Source organism: Drosophila navojoa, chromosome 2 (genome assembly GCF_054131105.1).
Source record: "Drosophila navojoa isolate 15081-1374.11 chromosome 2, UAZ_NAV_1.0, whole genome shotgun sequence".
Lineage (NCBI taxonomy): Eukaryota > Metazoa > Arthropoda > Insecta > Diptera > Drosophilidae > Drosophila > Drosophila navojoa.
In genome coordinates this window covers 23515510-23534354 of record NC_142890.1, presented here as the reverse complement: position 1 = coordinate 23534354, position 18845 = coordinate 23515510, and the positions used below count along the sequence as shown (strand labels likewise).

Here is an 18845-nt window from a genome sequence, read left to right as displayed (position 1 = left end):
GCTACACACACACACACATACACACATACGCACACACGTAATCCATAATTTAACTACCAACACACTCCAATCATAATTGACTCTCGTCAACGGACTGACGAGTCCATAAGCCCAATCAAGCCTTCAACGTCTAACGTTTTAGCCACTCAAAGAAAAGATCTGATAAGCTTTCGACAACACCGGCAAAAACAACAAAATAAATGCTGTTGCGTGTGTTCTCAGCCGATTTTAATTATAGATATTGACAATGTGGCAAAACGAAATTGAGACGTAAAGCTCAAAAGCCTCAAACTGTGGGATTGGCCGAGCCAGCTCCTAGGGATTGTCCCAGCTGGAGTCAGTGTGGTTCAGTGAACCTCCAAAGCATCAGCCAATTATGCGCATGCTGCTAATGAATGTGGGCGACGGCTTTACCCTTAACTTATCTGAGGCTCTATAACTTTATGCAATGGCATTAGGTGAGGCTGGGAGCTAGGAGCTGGGAGCTGGAAGCTTGGAGCTGGGAGCTGGAAGCTGGGAGCTTGGAGCTGGGTAATTTGCGCCTGCAACTGCGTCTGCGCAGCTGCCTAGAGAAAGTTGTCTTTGCCCAATTTGCAAATGACGTTTTTTTGTCAACGTCAACAGCAAACGGCAAACGGCAAATGGCGAACGGCAAACGGCAAACGGCTAAGCCAAACGGGCAAATGGCAAACAAATGGCAATAAAAGGCAGTGCCAGCGCTGTGCACGTTACTATTTTTGTCAACCAGGAGTTGCTGCCGTGTCCCCCAATGCAGACAATAAACCAGAAATCGCAGCAATGCGCCAAATGAAGCCAAAACTGAAAATACAAATAATAAACCAACAACAAGTCAACAGCAACAGTAAACAGTCAACAAAATCAACAGCAACATGTTGCTCTCTGCTGTCATTGCCACAAATCAAATGAAAGTGAAGCAACTCTCGAGCCGTCCATCCGTCCAATTGTCCAACTGTTCGACTATCTGTGAGCAGCAGCTTCTACAATTTCACCAGCAGCAATCATAATTGCGGACGGCAATTAAGCTGCTGTCAAATATTGCCAGCTACTCATGCTGCTCGGGTTACAGTTGCAGTTGCTGGCTGCTGGTTGCTGGTTGCATGTTGCTGCCGTGCACACAATTGCCTCACCCTCGCCTCGAACCTGTGCCTGACGTGTTGTCAACAGCATTTGGCTCATTCCAGCACCGCTGACAATGCGTTGATATTTTCCGACAAGCAAATCTGTGGCAACAAAAAACCATTGCCACAAAATTGAGCCAATTTGCTGAGGCTGGACTCAAGTCGACTGGACGTTTGCTACTGCACCATGTGTCCATGGATAGCTTTCAGCTGGACACTGACTTTCTTTTTGGCCAGCCATCAGACAACCTGGGCTTCTTTTCGTTTCTTTTCTTTTCTTCTCTTTGTCTATCTGCTGGCTGCTTTGGCAAATGTCAAGCCCAAGTGACACAAAGTAGTCAACGCTGTTGTGATATCCGTTTGAAAGTTGGCAGCAGCGTTAAAGACGCTTCCTCAACATGATTCGCAGTTTTATTTGTTCACTCTTCTCGCATGACACTTTTGCTGAAGCTGCTTCAGAAACAAACAATAATATTTGATTATTTGAAACTCGGAACAAATATGCGCAGTGTCATAAATCTTGGAAAAGTGCTACAAGATAAAGCTGCCCGTGTCAGTTGCATAAGTGGGACTCTGTATATATACAGGGCGGGGCAAGAATTCTTTTTCTGTTGCTGCATGTTTTTGTTTTTTGGAAATTTGTTTATTTAATCCATTAGAATATATTCAGGCCTAAGCTAGAATTTACGACTATACGATTCTTTTTGATGACATGTTCGATCACTGTTGTTAGAACTTAGGGCGTCAAATTCGCTTGTACTTCAGAACTCAAGGTTCTATCTACATTTTTAATGAAAGTGATCGACTTCAATAGACCACATTAAAAAATTCTGGAACCGTCAAATCGGACTGGAAACAAAAGATTAAGTTATCCGGAAAAGCTTCCTTCACTCATACCACTCTATATACGTATATACGTACGTATACCTATGTATATACAGTCTATATTTATAAATGATATACAGTAGAATCCGGTTATCCGAACCGTGAACTCAATTTCCTTGTTCTTATCTGCATTGAAAAGCCTAACATTACTAATTTAGCTTAAGAGCTACGATCGATATACTCACCAATATATGTTTATATAAGCCTAAACATATCAACTGCTTTGACTATTATCTTACACATCTTTGACATACTCTTATTCCAATGCAATCCCCATCAATATTCCATTTAAGAATGACGTAAATCCCTCAAAATAAAATGCTGAACTCATGGCCACTAACTCTGAAAGCTTCCCAGTCAGATCTCATTAAATACTTCGGTCTTCGGTCTATGCATTGCGTCGGTACAGCTGCACGTGAGACACACGCTTGACCACATCGTCGGATCACTCGAAGTGTCATTGCCCAGTTGAGTGCCCACAGCAGCAGAGCCGCAAATGCTGCACTCATTTTTCTAGACAAACTCCGCGCTGGGTTCAGCTGTGGTGGTTGCCCCCAGACTGAAGTGCCATTGAAATTACAATGATCTTCATATGTTTTTGGACTGATCGCAAACATCAAGCTACCAAAAAAAACCCGAAATTCAACGTAGACGCGCATCTGCTTAAGAGTTGTGTATGTGTGTGTGTGTGTGTGTGTGAGTGTTTATTGTGAGTATTATTTAACCAATTTGTTTTTGGTTGCTATGACCTTCAATGGTCATTTATACAAAACAAAGAGCTGGCCTGGCCTGGCCTGACTTGGCCTGCACTGAGCTAAGCCATGTTGGCTTGGCTTGGCTTGGCCTGGCCTGGCCTGGCCTGCTCTGACCAGCAGACTTTGCGTCTCTCCAAATATTTTGACGCTGTTGTCGATTTGGAAGGCAGTCAGCAGCCGACTGGTCAATGTCAATGTCAGAAATTTGTTGAAGTGGAAAAATTCAGTTGCTGTTGTAACGGAAGCTTAAAACTTATTTGGTTTTCCTCTGAACGTCAGCCGGCAACAGACTGGCTGACTGACTAACTGATATTTTTAAGGTTCAATGCTTGCTAATAAGCTGAAGCTAGAGCCGTTTGATTGATGTGCGTTTTGGGGATTACAAGCAGCGGGCAGCAGTCTGACCTTAGCGGCCACAGCTTTGTTGTGGCTGTTGCTATTGCTGTCATTGCTGGTCTGCATTTGTGTTTGTGGGTTCTATCTGGCTGCATATCTGAGCGTCAGACCTATCGCTGCCTTGGCATCGGCATCGACATCGGCATCAGCAGCTGCGTGCCACGCCCGCGTCGCCATGCTGCAGCTGTGTGGAGTCTGCGACTGCATTGGGAAGTCTGCGACGAAGTCAAAGGCTGAATAGCTAGCACAATGCTGATTACATTTACCGATAAATTAGCCAATGAATACAATTAAAAAAGGAAAACGAAATACACAACATCGATGCCCCCGAGAGGCCTCCAGAGAGACTCTAGAGGCTGCCACAAGGGCACAGACCTTCGCAGCAGCAATTCTAGAAAGGCCCCAAGGGCGAGTGGCAGCCAGCAGCGAGCATTGGGGCCATTTAACCTTCGATTACTTCAATTTACACAAAATCAATTGCAAGCCAACTATATATGTATGTGTATATGTATATTTTTGATTAGCTTTATACACTCTTACGAAACCTAGATGCACTAGAGGGAGAAATCGAGACGCGAGTGCCCAAAGGATGTTGGCCAAAAAGTGCGCATTACTATATATATGTATATATATATATCTGTCTGTATATAGCTAAACGATCGCCATTTACATGTCCAATTGACCATAATCAGTGTCAATGTCAGAGCCATGGCTGCTGGGACTATCGTTGAGCGTTAATTGTGTCTAGTGGGCATTGTGCGCAGATCGCCTCCAGCGCTGATGGCTTCTAGCTGGCCAGGATGTTTTCACCTGCTGCTGCTGCTGGCGCATGCCCGGATTGACAATGAAGCGCACTGGCTCCTGCTGCTGCTGCTGCTGCTGCTGCAGCTGTTGTAAATAGGCTGACATTGATCTTGTCGACTGCAATCTATTAGCGGGCAGCGGCAATTGTTGCTGCACTAGGGCTGCGTCGTCGGCTGACATTGATGTCTTGACTGATTGATCGTTACCATTAATTTCATGCGTTGGCATTCTTTGAGGCCAGTTGTCGCCTTCGCCTTTGCTGTTGCTGTTGCTGTTGTCGTTGTCACTGTCCGACTGCCATGTTCTCTGCAGTCTTCCCCATTTGCTCGGTGGCAACTGAGTCTGCTTTGCCGTCAATTGCCGTTTGCCGCGATTCGGAAAGAATGGATCGTCGACGTTGTAAAGATCGCTCAGCTTCAGTTTTTTGCCGCGATGCGAAAAGAAGGGATCGTCCGGTTTGAAGAGATCGCGTTGCTTTTTGCCGCGATTCGGATAAAATAGATCGTCATACTTGAACAGATCTTTGACGCGGTCGCGCTTGCCGCGATTCGGCACAAATGGCTCGTATCGATTCAATAGCTCCTCCAGGTCGGGTGTGGTGTGCTTGCGGCCTCGCGGTGGTATAAATGGATCGTCCTTTGGCCTTAGATTATCTGCGAGAAAGAAAAGGGAAGGCAACGAAAAGAGTATGGGTGAGAGGGAAAGAGAGAGAGCGAGAGGGAGAGAGAGGTGCGTGCCAGACAAGTTGTTATTAAGGCCATGAGGGCCCCATGCATTTAAAATTAAACGACACAAGAATAGAACTCAAGTGAGTAACCGAGCTAAAGGCTGGTCCTTTTGTAATTTCAACACCCTGATACTCGTTACGCCCAGGGAATTATGATTTATGCATGCTCACCGCCCAGTGGGTAGTTCTCCTTCTGATTCTGCTTCTCGCGCCGCACCAGCACATAGTGTGGCTCCTCGACAATCAGCGGCGGCTCCAAGTGGCCCGATAAATTATACTTTTTCCATATGTACATGCCCGGATGATAGAACTCGGCTGCACTGCCGCCCTGGCCCTCAGCCGGGAACTGCGATGGGTAGAGCAGCTGCATGGCCCAGTGCAGAAACTTGGCCAAATCCTGTTCGCCAGTGAGCAGCATGAAGACCTCGTTGCTGCTGTCCCTCGCATTAAGCCCTTCATTGCTGTCATCTATGTCATAGTAGTCGTTGTCGTCCATTTCTAAGGACTCATCCAGATCGTCTTCGTTGCCCGAATCTTTCATTTTGTCCAGCTGCTGTCGCATGCGCGACACGGCTTCTCTGGTTCTGTTGAAGGTGTGAAATTGTTTCAGTTAGCCCTATAATCTCAGCATAACTAAGATGTATGTGTGTGTGTTAAGATTAATGAGGCATCATTTGTAGCCCGATGTCAGTTTAAGGATCGTCATTGTGCATCATCTCAGAAAACATTTTTCTTTTAATAGAGCGTGGGTTGCTCAGGTTTCAATTACACACGCGCACGTCTCTCGCTGGGTTTTCTCTTTTTCCTCGCACATACACAGTGCTCGTCGTAAATTGATGAACATGTTTGTGTACGTGGGCTGCCTTCAACAATGACAGCCACTCGGGCAGCTGACCCAGAAAAGCTACCAATAGACCTCCAACTTTTCCCCGCCCAAAATGCTATGCAGAATCGACTATGGGCTCTGTGTTAATCTTGCTGTCATGTCCCATCCAATGCTCATCCGATCAATAGGCGATTCCCCTTTATAAATTGCTGTGTAAAATTACAAATTAAAGGCACTGAAACAACTGAAAGTTATGCGGGCTTAAGGCCAATTAATCGACGCATTTAACAAATCAACAAAAACACACAAATGAAGAAAACTCATGAAATGATTAATTGCAATTTAATAGTAGCGCCCAAGACCAATCATTTTTCAACGCGGTGCTCGTACATTCAAAACGATATTAGAGAGGAGCAAGAGGTACGACGGAGGCGCTAGAGAGAAAGAGAAAGAGACAAGGAAGAGAAAAAAGAAAAAAAGAAAAAAAAAAAGAGAAAAGAAAGAAAAGAAAAGAAAGAGAAAGAGAAAGAGAAAGGAAAGAGAAAGAGAAAGAAAATGAGAAGAGAAAGAGAAAGAGAAAGAAGAGAAAAGAAAAAGAAAAGAGAAAGAGAAAGATAAAGAGAAAGAAAGAGAAATGAGAAAGAGAAAGAGAAAGAGAAAGTATAAATATAAATATAAATATAAATATAAATATAAATATAAATATAAATATAAATATAAATATAAATATAAAAATAAATATAAATATAAATATAAATATAAATACAAATATAAATATAAATATAAATATAAATTAAAATATTAAAATAAAATAAATATTATTCTGACTGAGTATAGGGTATTCAAAATAAGAATAATTATTATAGCCGCAATAAAATTTCAGGGGCAGACACCGATTCTCTCACTTGCCACAGGATGGCCAGGGGCGCGGAGTCCCTTTCGGCTTTTAAGCTGAAATGAAAAGTGAAACTTAATGCATGTTGCAATGTTTCGCTTTGTTTTCGTTTCATTTCGTTTCGTTTCGTTTCGTTTTGGGGCCAATGAATTTGCTGACAGTTGTTATTTCGCGAAAAATTTATAAAATAAATCAACATATGCATACACGATGCGGCGTGGCAGAAACAAAACTTCGCCGTCGTCGAACTGATTTTTTCACGCCCATTAATTGGTTTTGCGTGTTTTCGGCCGACAGCCAAATTGTCGACGATTTGTTGCTCTTATTGTTGACTTTTGGCATTGCGATTAAAAACCTGGCGCCCAGGCTTGACCCGAGCTCGAGCTCAACTTTAGAGCTGGAACACTTGATAAATTGGAGACCGCCTTTAATTGGCTTAACGACGACATGAACCGATTCGAGAAAGTTCGTTGCTTGCTTTTTGGACACTTTCTGAGGTCACCTTGGACCCGTTGGGCTTCGACTGATTGCCACCCAGGAAGACAGGGACACATCCTGCTCACTCACCTGGCTGCCACCAGAGCGCGATTGTATTCGCGTGGACAATTGTTGGCGGCCAGACAGTGCCTGGCCCAGAAATTCTGCAACGTGGGCGTGGCACGGCCATGGCCATGGCCATGCTGCGTTGCAATTTCCTGCGGCACTGATTGCTGTCGTGCCTCTAAATCATAAGCCTCGCTCAGTGCTTTTCGATTAAAATCCGTCGGCTGCGGCTGTGGCTGCTGCTCCACTTCCAGGTCGTGGTTGTAGGGCGAAATGTGTTTGCCAGCCGCGGATGCCGGCTCCTTACTGTGCACCATATCTGCCGATGGATCGATGCCCCCGTCAAACAGGACGCGTGCATCCTTTTTCCAGCGCTCTTGCTCGTGCAGCATTTGCTGTTGCTGTTGCTCCCGCTGCTGCTGCTGCTGTTGCAGCTGTCTCAAGGCCACCACCTCCGTAGCCGCGATAAGCGATGGTGGCAAAGATAAGACCACATTGCCTTGGCCGTTGTTGGCAAAGCCTCCGCTACAATAAATCGCCAAGCAGACCCAGAGCCAGGCGAGCGTGAGTCTCATGCTGTCTGCAGCTTGGTTGCAGTTGCTGTTGTTGTTGTTGCCGTTGTTGCCTCTGGCCTGCCTCGATCGGACTGGCTGTTCCAATTTCTGCCTGTGCCTCGCGTCGGGCGCTTTGATGCAGCGACCGCTGTGTTCTGCTCCTAGAAACTGAAAGTGGCTGCAGAGCAACTTCACTTTTTATAGCCGCCCAGACGCTGGCCGGCCAGCCAGCGGGCCAGTCCCGGCCAGAGTTTTGGGAATACGCTCTGGACCCTGGCCCCATATGTGGGCATTGTTTGCTCGGCGCAGTGCACCGTGAAATTAAATACCGAATGCTAGTGGGAAATATGAGTGGAGCCACCAGAGATGCTTCAGAACTGAATCGAAATGTTAGATGTGACACAGTGCTATGCCCTAACCTATATATAAACATATATATTCGATCTGGAGTGTATCCAGACTCGTGCAGTATTTTCCTCTCGATGCTGGCGTGGGCGGCTGAGCAAACCGTTATTTCTCTGTTTGCTGATTGCTCAACTCAATTGGGGCATGGGAAAGGTTTGCTGGAGCGGCCAGGTCCGCGCACAAATTAGCTGACAACTTCTCACACGAGCAGGACAAATGAGGCAGCGGCTCTGCCAAAACATTCCCAGCGATAAAATCTCTGACCAGGCGGAGCAAGCCAGCACAACTGTGGCTGCCTTAGACTCGACAAGTCGGCGCTTTCTTGCAAGGCACGGCCAATAGATGGGCTCTGCCTCTGAGAATTTATTACTCGCTAATGCTCGATCGCATTTGTCTGCGGCAAAGGGCTGCTGCGGCTGCAACAACAACAAACACAATTGTTGAGTAATGAGCTCGGCACGTTATTAATGTCACTGGGCCTGGTACTCCGGCCAGTTCTCGGTCTCGTTCGCGTTCTTGTTCTCGTGCTGGAGCAGCTCTTCTGTGTCTTAGGGCCACGTTTTTTAATTAAGTAATTCGCTGACTTTGTTAGCCCTGTGGGTCCTCGCTCTGATCGTCTTTAGAAACGGCTGCTGTTTCCTCTTGTTGCTGTTGCTGTGGCTTTTTGTTTAATCTGGCTAACAAATTGCTTCATTTCAATTTATTTGCATTTGTTGTTGCCTCTGCTGCTGCACGCCTTGGCTGTTCTCTTTTCTTTTTCTTCTGCTGTTGTTGTCTGCAGTTCGTGGCTGCAGTTTGCTGTGCTCTGCCCTGCTTGAAAAACCTTCTTTTTCCCGTTTTTTTTTTTTTGTTTTTTTTTTTTTTTGTGCCTTTGCGGTCGTGTTCTAATTTATTTGTCTTTGATTGTGGCCATGTCTCTGCGGCTCAATGTGAGTAATGTCTGATCGTGGCGTTGCTTTCAGTCTTTCTCCTTCCTCTATTTGTTGCGCAAATTAAGCAAACATACATCATAGCTCGATCCATTAGAATCTGGCGCCCTGGGCGCAGCCCGCTACCGATATGTCTTGCCTTGATATATGTTGGCAATTAGAGCGCTAATCAAAACCAATCGCACGCTGAATTTATGTGCATCGGCGACTAACAACTCGTATTCTAATTGCAGCTGGAAATCAACGAGGTCTTTGAGCTACGCAAGGCGCAGCGATTGCAGCAGCAACTGCAGGAGCAACTCGAGGCCGTGCGACAGGCAGCAGCGGCGGCCAAGCAGCTTGATGAATTGTCGCGTTCTACGGAATCTGATAGCGGCTTTGACAGCAGCAGCACAACAGCAACAGTCGCAACAGCAACAGCAGCAACATCAACAGGCAACAGCAGCAACAACGGCAACAACAGCAATGGCAAACCAGTGACAACTAAACTAAGAGCTCTGCCGCCGCCACCGTCGAGTCGATGTACTTCGGCTGAGACAACGCCTCCTGCCACTGCTGCTGCCCAGCCGGATGATGTGAACATTTGGGCAAACAAATTTCTACGTGATTTGGACAATCTGATGGGTGGCGATAAGCTGCCGTCGCATCTGGCATCCAGTGCTGGCGCAGGCTCGGATTCCGCCTCCTCCAGCAGCTCGCCCACGTCCAGGACAGCGCCCATGCTGCTCTCAGCAGCGGCCAGCGCGGCCCTGCAGAGTCGCTTTGGCAAGAACGCAATTGTCAGCAACGAACAGCAGCAGCAGCAGCAACAGCAGCAAAACGGACTCGTCTTGAAACCGGAGAAGCATGTAAGTTAAATGCAATCATAAATTCTCACACTGAGATTTCATAATCTGAAATCACTTATATATTCGCTTGTAATCTCTTGCACGATTTCAACATGAGGCAAGCCCAGCATATTTTATGTGGGTTAGATAAAAAGCGCTTAAAACAAAGGCATTTAATCTAAAGCCAAACAATGTTGTCCACACACACGCACACTCAGTCTCCAGCTCTCCCGCTCCCCTCGCGCTGCTGCACGAGCATATTCCCCAAAAAGAAAAGCAGCAAAATTGCCTCTCGAGAACTGCCGCCACATGTGCCATGTGCTGTGCCCCGCGACTGTGCCGGATGCGCAAGTGAAGCGCGTGAAATTTATGAGCAGCACATTGATGCAAAGGGGCAGAGATGCTGCAGCAGGGTGGAGGGTGCAGGGTGCAGAGGGCGGCGATAGGCAGTCACTTGCAGGCTGCTGCCACTTGAATGAGTTCAACTTTGAACTGTTGAAAAGATAGGGAAAATATATGAAGAGCCAAACAGAAGCGAATTTTATGACTGTAGCGGTGGCGGTGGCGGAGGCTGTGGCTGACCCGTTGCATTTTCGGGCTGCTGCCCTGAACAGAAATCGCCGAGATGCAGCGCCATCAAATGTGTAATAAAATTAAGCTAATTAGTGAATAATTTAAGAAAAACTTCAGCGTTGAGTGGCAGACCACAAAATATGCCTGCATAAAGTTGAGCGAAGAAGTAAATTAATTCAAGAGAACTGATGCAACTGCAGCTCTCCTAGGCTCAAACAGACAACTCGACTGCGGTCACACACGCACACACACACACACACAGAGAGGGGGATACTGAGTGAGAGAGAGAGATTTAGTTGCTGAGGCTCGAGTCACACTCACTCGTTGACCCACTTAATCCAGACATAAACCATAAACCAAAGCCCAGAAACCCAAGCAACTTGTTAGCTGTCTCTGGCTTATCATATCAAATGGATCTAATTAAAACATTTATAAGCCCAAGCAGCTCATAAACGGCACTGAGTTTGTGGTCTCTTGTTGGCTGTCGTCTGTTGTTTGTTGTTAGTTGCATATGCTTAGCATACATTTCGCTTTGAGTTTGCTGTGTTTATCTGTGGAAAAACCTTATAAAGGCGGCTGCTGCTGCAACGACGGCGACAACGACAACAGCAACAGCAATAGCAATAGCAATAGCAACAAATATTAATTTCCAAAACGCGTGCCAGTGGAAAAACACAACACCAAAATGCCGCAAAAGCCAATAAATAATATACACAAGCAGAAACCTATGCAGAATATGCTCAACTAAGAGATGCCCTGTAAAATGATATATATATGTGCATACCATTCCAACAGCTTACAGGGTATGCCAGACACAGAGACCTAGGCTGACACAACTCTAGCCACAAATATTTCAAAAGCGAGCTAGGTAAATTTCCATCAATCGTTAAACTGCAGAGACGCAAGGAGCAGCACATGATGCCAAGCCACATATGCTATATGTATTCTCTATACATATATACTTCATAATTTCTGTGCTAATGATATGCATGGCTGCATACCCTTTCTGCCACTCATTATCTCTATTTCGGTCTCTGACTCTCTCTCTCTCGCTCTCTCTCTGTCTGTTTGTGACCAGGCCCGACCTTTATTTTGAGCACAACAGGAAACTGATGTCGACTCTGCTCTGTTTTGTTAAATATTCCATGACATGCATGAAGAATTTTTTGGCGCAGCTTCAGGCATGAGTCCAATGCTTAAAGCAAGAGCTGTTCCAGCTGTATGCCCTTGATTTCCTTCAGGAATTGCAACAGAGGTATGTGGGCGCTGCTGCTGCTGCTGCTGCTGCTGCTGTCTCCAAAATGTAGTCAGTCGAGCTGTCATATTTCACAGTAATCGCTCAAGTAAAAGTGCCAATTAAAAGCGCTTAAGCCCCAAACCTGCAGTGCACTAATTAACGTCGAGAATGTGGTTCGTCTGGCAGGCTTTACCCAGAGACATTGTGTGAGTCAGTCAGTTGGTTAGCTGGTTAGTCAGTCAGCGGGCCGACTACCGATAGCTGCGTAAATCAAAAAAACGATGCAGAGCGAGCGGCAGCCTTATCGAGGACACAAGTGCGTGCCTTGTTTGCTAAAGAGCTCCGAAAACGACCCGAGAGCACAGGCTGTCAACGAAAGTAAAGCAAAAACAGATGTTTTTTGGCTTTTTGTTTCTCATTCGAAAGGTGGGCCACTGAATTGGGTCAATACGCCGCCCGGCGGCAGATACTCAAACAAAGATCAAGATGCAGTGCTTCCACTTCACTCCTGCCCAGCTGTCAGCAGCACAGTGCTGTGCCAGACCAAGTGGAACCCAACGCCCCAATTCAGCTGCCCCTTGCGCTTAGTTGGCTGCGAAAGTGAATCTTCGCATGTGTGGCATGTGCAGCGCAATGCAATCCGCGCTTAATGATGACGAGCCATGCAGAGTTGCCCGGTTGGGCCAACACAAAGGCCGCGCGCTCCACACAAAGCTTTTCACGCATCGCCACAATGCTGCAATGCAATGCGCTGCTGCTGCATCAATGGACCACGGACATTGGACAGTTTTGACTTAAGTAGAACTTGCAAATCACTGCAAGGCAAACAAACGTGACGAGCAACAGTTGCTGCTGCTGGCGAGAGGACTGGCTGGAAAACGATGGGCTGGCCAGGCGTTTAAGTGTTTTGATTTGATAATTATTATCAGAGAGCATGCGTGACCGCAGGCGGGCAGAGGCATGTCCAATCGATTGGCGATTGTCTGGACAGGCCCGTGTACCACAAACAGGCTATATGCATATACATATATATATATATAGTATATATATTGACAGGGACGGGTGCGGAACGAAATAGAGGGGCCTTCTTTCTGGGTCATACATCAATAAATGTGGAACATTGAGGCGTTGCCTGCATTGCATTTGTCATTAAGTCTCTGATGTATGGAGCTCAGCAGACGTGTACACAAATTTAGCTCCCTCTCTCTCTCTCTCTCTCTCGCTCTCTTTGAGATTTCTCTCATAGACTTTTATGATCAATTAGTGGCATTTACAGTTGCCCATTCTCCATGCATTGCGTTCAGATAACCCCTTTAGGGCCATTTGAGAATATTTGATTGTGTCATTTGGTGTTCGTTTTATTGCATTCTTCATTAACTAACCGAAGAAAACATTTCATTTGAGTGCGTCGCGTTGTCAGTTTGTTGTGAGAAATATTCACATTTTATTGCATTTAAATTGGCTTTTGGCAGCGTTTCGGATATCGAATAACGAACTCAACTGCAATGGAAAATCAAACTGATTTTCCTTGTCACTCGCCCCAATCATAAAAGGCTTCAATTTCAGTCTCAGCAACAACAACAACAACAAAAACAATGAAAAATTTTCAAATCGAATCAAATGAAGCGATCGATAGGCGACTCGTAGCGGAACATATGTTAGACAAGTTCAACTTGGCTCCATAATTGAGAATTTTGTTTGTCTTGATCGAATCGCTAAATTAATATGGAACAGACGACAGATCGATCGACTGCATCAATAAATAAACGTGAAATGTAAAAGTTTTGTTACTGCAGTTTTCGATCTAGTATTCGGAGCTGGCGCTGGCGCTGGAGCTGGAACTGGAGCCGTGGCGCGGCGCCTACCTGGCTATGCCCATAAAAGCCTCGACTGTTTGGCCGACCAATTAATGCGTCGCCAGCGAGAGTTGGCGGCTCATTAGCACGCAGTTGGCTGATACGCCATTGGGCATTGCTATCGTCGACGACATCGACGGGCCTATATTAATAATTCATTGGAGCTGCTGTGCACAGACTGCGCTCGCTTTGCTGCTCCATAATGCATTACAAATTTCGATAGCAGCAATTGCAGCCGCTGCAGTTGGCGTATTCCCCAAGGATATGCTCTGATGCCACCAGCTACATCAGCCACATCCTGTCAGCAGTTGCCACACATACTGAATATAAGTTTGAATCGGCTATTAGTTGGTGAATTCATATTTTGCTCTGCCTCAATTGCCAATCCTCACTCTGGGAGATTTGCACACAGATGTTTCTTTATTTTTTGGTGCTCCCATTCCTGCTGCTCAGGCAAACGATGCTTGACACAGTCTTGCCTTCCACTCTCTGCCCCCCGCAAATGGTCTGGCTCTCCCTTCATATGCCTGTTACAGTTACAGGCCAGGCTCGTTAGCCATTTTACTGCTGTTACAGTTTCGGAGCAAAAAGCCCCCAAGGAACTGAGGCGCAGCCACGGCAACCTGCTACAATTTTTTTGCTCTTTATCATACGCTGCTGTTTTAAACCGAGCCACACACACATACACACACACACATACACGAGTATTGGCATGTTGTTTTTTTTTTTTTGCCAATAAATCATATAAATCAATTTCCGCCTGTTGCTGCTTTTAAAATGAATTTTCGCTGGCTGTCGTCCACGTCGACGTTGGCAGCAGGCCCGAGTAAAAAGCAAATTGTCAATCGCTTGCCAAAGGCTTGTAAATCGAATTGACATAACGAACTCAGCGACTGCACCACGGTCACCACCCCGTTCACAGGCAGAGGCACAGGCACAGGTGACTGGGCGACTGGTTACACTGGATACGCGGCATAGTTCGTGGAAGGCTGCCAGCCATCAGCTGCGACCCATAAATCATAAGCCCCAACAATAGCAAATTTTTCTACACTATCAAAGCCTGGCCAAAGGGGGACTTCCATGTCGGCCACTTGAAATGGCTTTCAGCAGATTCCGCTGAAAACTAACTCGCCGCATTCAGCATTCAGCATTCAGCGTTTCTTGCTTTTGCGATTTGCATAAAATACAAATTCTGATTGTTTTCGTACTTGGCCGCAGCCACTTGACAACGCTCAAAAATGCCATTGATATTTCCTTTTGGCATTGTTTTTGTGCGCATGCTGTCTTCTCGCATGCTCGCAACGTGAAAACGCGTTGGTCCAGGCAACAGGCAGCAGGCAACAGGCAACGGGCAACATGCAACAGCTTTGGCCTCCTGCTATCCAGTCAGAGCGAGGGCTCATTATGCATTCAAGGTCCTTCGCTTAAAGGTTGAGGTTGCGGCCCCTCGAATCTGTCAGCGCTGTGTTGTGTCGACTTTTCTATATTAAACCTGACTGACTATATTTTAATACGTTATTTCCCCTCTCCATCTCCCTCTCTCTCTCTCTCTCTCTCTGTTGCAGGCAACCATTCCACTGCAATCGTTCAACCTTGATTGCGGACGCAGCGAGGTGGCCGCCAAGCCGAGCATTGCCTACATGCGCACATTGTCGGCGCCGGGCGGGCATGGCGCAACGCCGAGAGCAGTGCCGAGCGTGCAGAGTCAACGCAAGAGTCTGGCGGTGTTCGCAGCTAATGGACTGGCAGAGACGTCGACAGCGGCTGCGACTGCGACAGCAACTGCGACGCCAGCAGCTCATAAGCTGACAAATTTCCAAAGTGCATTGAAAATCGAAGAGCGAACGGCGGCAACAGGTGAGCCCGGCGCTGCGGCAACCACGACCACCATGGACGATTTGAAATCTAGGCGACAGCGTCAATTCAACGGCTTGGACATGGAAACGGCTTCCATGTCGATGCCAAAACGGGTGGGCATTAATCATGCAGCTGCCGCGACGTCGCCAACGTTGACGAGCAGAAATGCTATAACCCCGCCACCAGCAAAGGCAGCAACAGCAGCAGCAGTAGCAGGAGCAGGAGCCGGTGGGGCAACAAGTGGAACACAGCTGACCTCGGGGAAAGGCGCCGCCACGCCTGGCTATCTGGTGGATGTGACCAAAAAAGGCTCCACCTCAACACTGTGGACATCGGAGGAGTCCATACTGCGCAGCGTTGGCGCCGTCGATGAAGACAACAAGTGAGTAGAGCTAATGGAGTCATTGCAGCCTCATTCAGTATTAATATGTCAACTCTTCCAAGCAGCTCCACTTCGTCGTCTTCGGCCTGCGAGGAGGCGGCCGGAGTGCTGAGCTCTGGCAAGTCTGGCATTTCGCTCGACTCCTCGGGACTGGACAACGACAACAACGAGAGCGGCATTGGCACGGCTACGCCGCCCAAGGACATGTCCTACTGGAAGAGCCACCATCTGCAGCACCATCACTCGCACCACCACCACAGGGCGGGGGGCAGTGCGCCCGACAATGAGTCAGTCAGCAGCCTGGAGGCGCTGCGCAAAATGAAATTCCAGAAGAGCGGCTCTGTGGCCTCGTCCGACGATCCCGACCTGCTCGAGGTGCTCAGCCTGTGCGGCAGTGGCGGCGAGGCTGCCAACGAGTCCCAGGACGACATGCTGGACGAGCAGACGGCCAAGCAGTCGTCGTCGCCGTCGCCGACCAAAGCAGCCGCCGCCGAGTACGACGAGTGCCAGGACGAGTTCGAGCTGACGCAGCACTACTGCGACTGCGACTGCACCGACGGCGACGCGAGTAGCGCCAGCGGGGGCACAGCATCGATGGCCACGCCCGTCGTGCTGCGCCGCAAGTACAGTGCTGCGCCGCCCATTATGGTGCCGCTGGCGGGCGTGGCAAGGCGCAACCAGCGCAGCCTCTCCCTGGACCACCCCCATCAGCAGCATCAGCTGCTGCTGCAGCCGCGCAAGCTGCTGCCGCGCCACAACCACAAGGAGCGCGGCCAGCTGTCATTGGCGCTGCGCCAGGAGCCCTTCCAGTCGCTGCTCTCGCCCACGGCCACGACAGCCCCCCACCTGCATCATTTTGTGGAGCTGCCTTCGCCCAGCAGCGCCTCGCTGCACAGCGACACCGGCGGCATCCAAGAACTGACCACCAAATCCAACTCAGCCCCGCTGCTGCTCAAGGAGCGTGAGCGGAGTCGTCGCTGCGATGACTTTGCCGCACAGCACTTGGTTAGTATCGAGGCAGACCGAAAGGAAAACTGTGCAAAGAAATATTATATATTACATTATTTTATATATTTTGAAATATTCTAAGCCATAAGAGAATCAGGAATGAACAAATCAATCAAAGCAGACATAGAATAGAAACAGACAGAAATATTCAACATTATATTATTTTATAAAATTAATATATTTTGAATGAAAGTAGAATCAGAACTGATCCTTATTATAGATCCCCAAAATAGATATAGGATAGAATAGAATAAACATCAGATTCAAAATATCTAAATATATTAAATTTGTAATATGATAATTATGGATTCTCAACAGGGATATAGAATACAAAAAAGGAAATAGAAAGTTATATCAGAAACAAACCCTATTAGTTTAATTATTATTAGGGATTTTCAAAATTGAAATAGAATATTAAATCTGAAATGAACCAAATTATTTCATAATAATTTTGGGTTGTAGACTAAAAACAAAGCATTACAAGCATAGACTTAGGAATTAGTCCAATTTCTTTATATATATATTATGGCTTTCAAAATGTACAGAAAAGTTTCTTATATCTATAATTTAAACAAGTACTAATATTCTTTTTCATGGCGTATTAAATTGAACGTAAAATCGGATAGATATACGTTGTTATTGTTAGCTGACTAGTTTCTGAGAAAAGCTCGTCATATACTTGACATGGAATTTCCATATAACTGCAATTTTAATGCACATACTGTAGAATCTGGGTATAACGAATTCGCTTATAGCGTGCGTAGGGTTCCACTTATAAGAGAAAGCTTGACCGGTTGTAACAACGAGTATAACGACGGTTCCTTGAGCATTGTTAAAATTGTATTCTACTGTAATAATATTTAGAAATTACATAGATTATATAAGCGAGCTATTTGTAAAGAAACCCTCAGGCTAAGTTCGTATGTCAGACAAGGAATATCTCAACAGTTATTAGTTCTAAATTATTATTGGTTTTGCCTATAATGATAGTTACATATTTCATCTATTTGTATTGACTTCCCTAATAAGTCAGCTACTTACCGAGTAGCCCTCGCGCAAACTTGATCAACAGACATTAAAATGTTCTTCTTTTTTTCCTCTCTTCATCTACCCCACAGACGCTGCGCTATTCTCGTTCGCAGAGTGATCGCTATTTAGCAGGTGAGTGGCTGGCAACGAGTTTTTATTCTGTTTTGTTTAGCTCTAAACGTATCTGTGCACTAAATGAGTTATTTAAATGGCCTGGCGGAGGCTGCGGCTACGGCCTCGGCCTCAGCCAAGATCAAGATCAAGATCGAGGACGAGGCCGGCCATCAAGTTGGGGGCTTGTTGATTTGATGTGCTGGTGGTCCTGCCAGCCAATTAGCGGCCGGTTATTAAGCGTGAGTGGTTTATAATAACAGTGAAGAGTAGATTTCATAATTTCTATAATTACAACCAAATATCTCTCATATATGAATATATGAGTCTCGCATATGAGTAAGACTGCGCCCTAGGCATCAGACGTAACTTTCGATCTCATTCAGCTGGCATAATTTGATTTTCGCAGCAAACAATTGAAGGCAATCAATGACGGCAAGCGATTGCGACAGCTTCAAGGAGGGGGCAGCTGTCATTTAAATTACTTTCATGTTCTTTGGCCAGCAGCAACAGCAACAGCCGCAGCCACAAGAGAGGGCGGCCAGCCGCAGCTCTTTTGCCAATTTCCAACACTTCCGTCAACACTTCAATGCGAATGGCGAGCCAAAAATGACTGTCAATCTGTCAATGTGCATGCGGCTGTTGGCCAACACACAAGCACACACACATACACACACACACACACACGCACACATTCGATTTCATCTGCATTGTGCCTCTCCAGTGAATGGTGTAGTGGGTGGGTGAGTGGTGTGAGTGGTTCCTTTCATGTCGAAACTGGCATATAAATGAACTAAAATTGAATCAGCAGCCAAGTGCTCACAGCGAGCAGAGCAGAGCGGCTTTGGTTGAGCCAATGCTATCGGAGCAGGAGCAGGAGCAGCAGCAGCATCATCCAGCGGGCAAGGGATGACGTCATTTGGGAGGCGCCAGCTGAGGACGATGCACGGTGCTTTGCGACCACTATCTGGTCGCGTTTTTGTTTGCTCTCCAGATGACGTCATTGGAGTGACGTCGGCACTGGCCACACGCAAAGGTCAAGCGGACAGAGCTGGCGCTGTACGATGCCAATGCCGTGGCCTTTAGCATCGCTTGTATTTATATTGC

General features: G+C 46.7%; 2 protein-coding genes across 2 annotated transcripts in view; one reads left to right on the top strand and one right to left on the bottom strand.

Annotated features, from left to right (window-relative positions):
* The window catches only part of cv-c (RhoGTPase activating protein), a 43691-nt gene that overhangs the window by 9183 nt on the left and 15663 nt on the right, over positions 1 to 18845 (top strand). The window contains 4 exon segments of the mRNA XM_089256141.1: positions 9092 to 9706; positions 14917 to 15590; positions 15656 to 16595; positions 17717 to 17759. Coding sequence (XP_089112267.1) covers positions 9092 to 9706; positions 14917 to 15590; positions 15656 to 16595; positions 17717 to 17759 — 2272 coding nt within the window.
* Positions 3671 to 7704, bottom strand: natalisin (neuropeptide natalisin). Its single transcript, XM_018112996.3, has 3 exons — positions 6995 to 7704; positions 4878 to 5290; positions 3671 to 4632 (listed from the first exon to the last, which is right to left on the bottom strand). The coding sequence occupies exons 1-3, from the start codon at positions 7543 to 7545 to the stop codon at positions 3920 to 3922; spliced, it is 1677 nt and encodes a 558-aa protein (XP_017968485.1). The 5' UTR covers positions 7546 to 7704; the 3' UTR covers positions 3671 to 3919.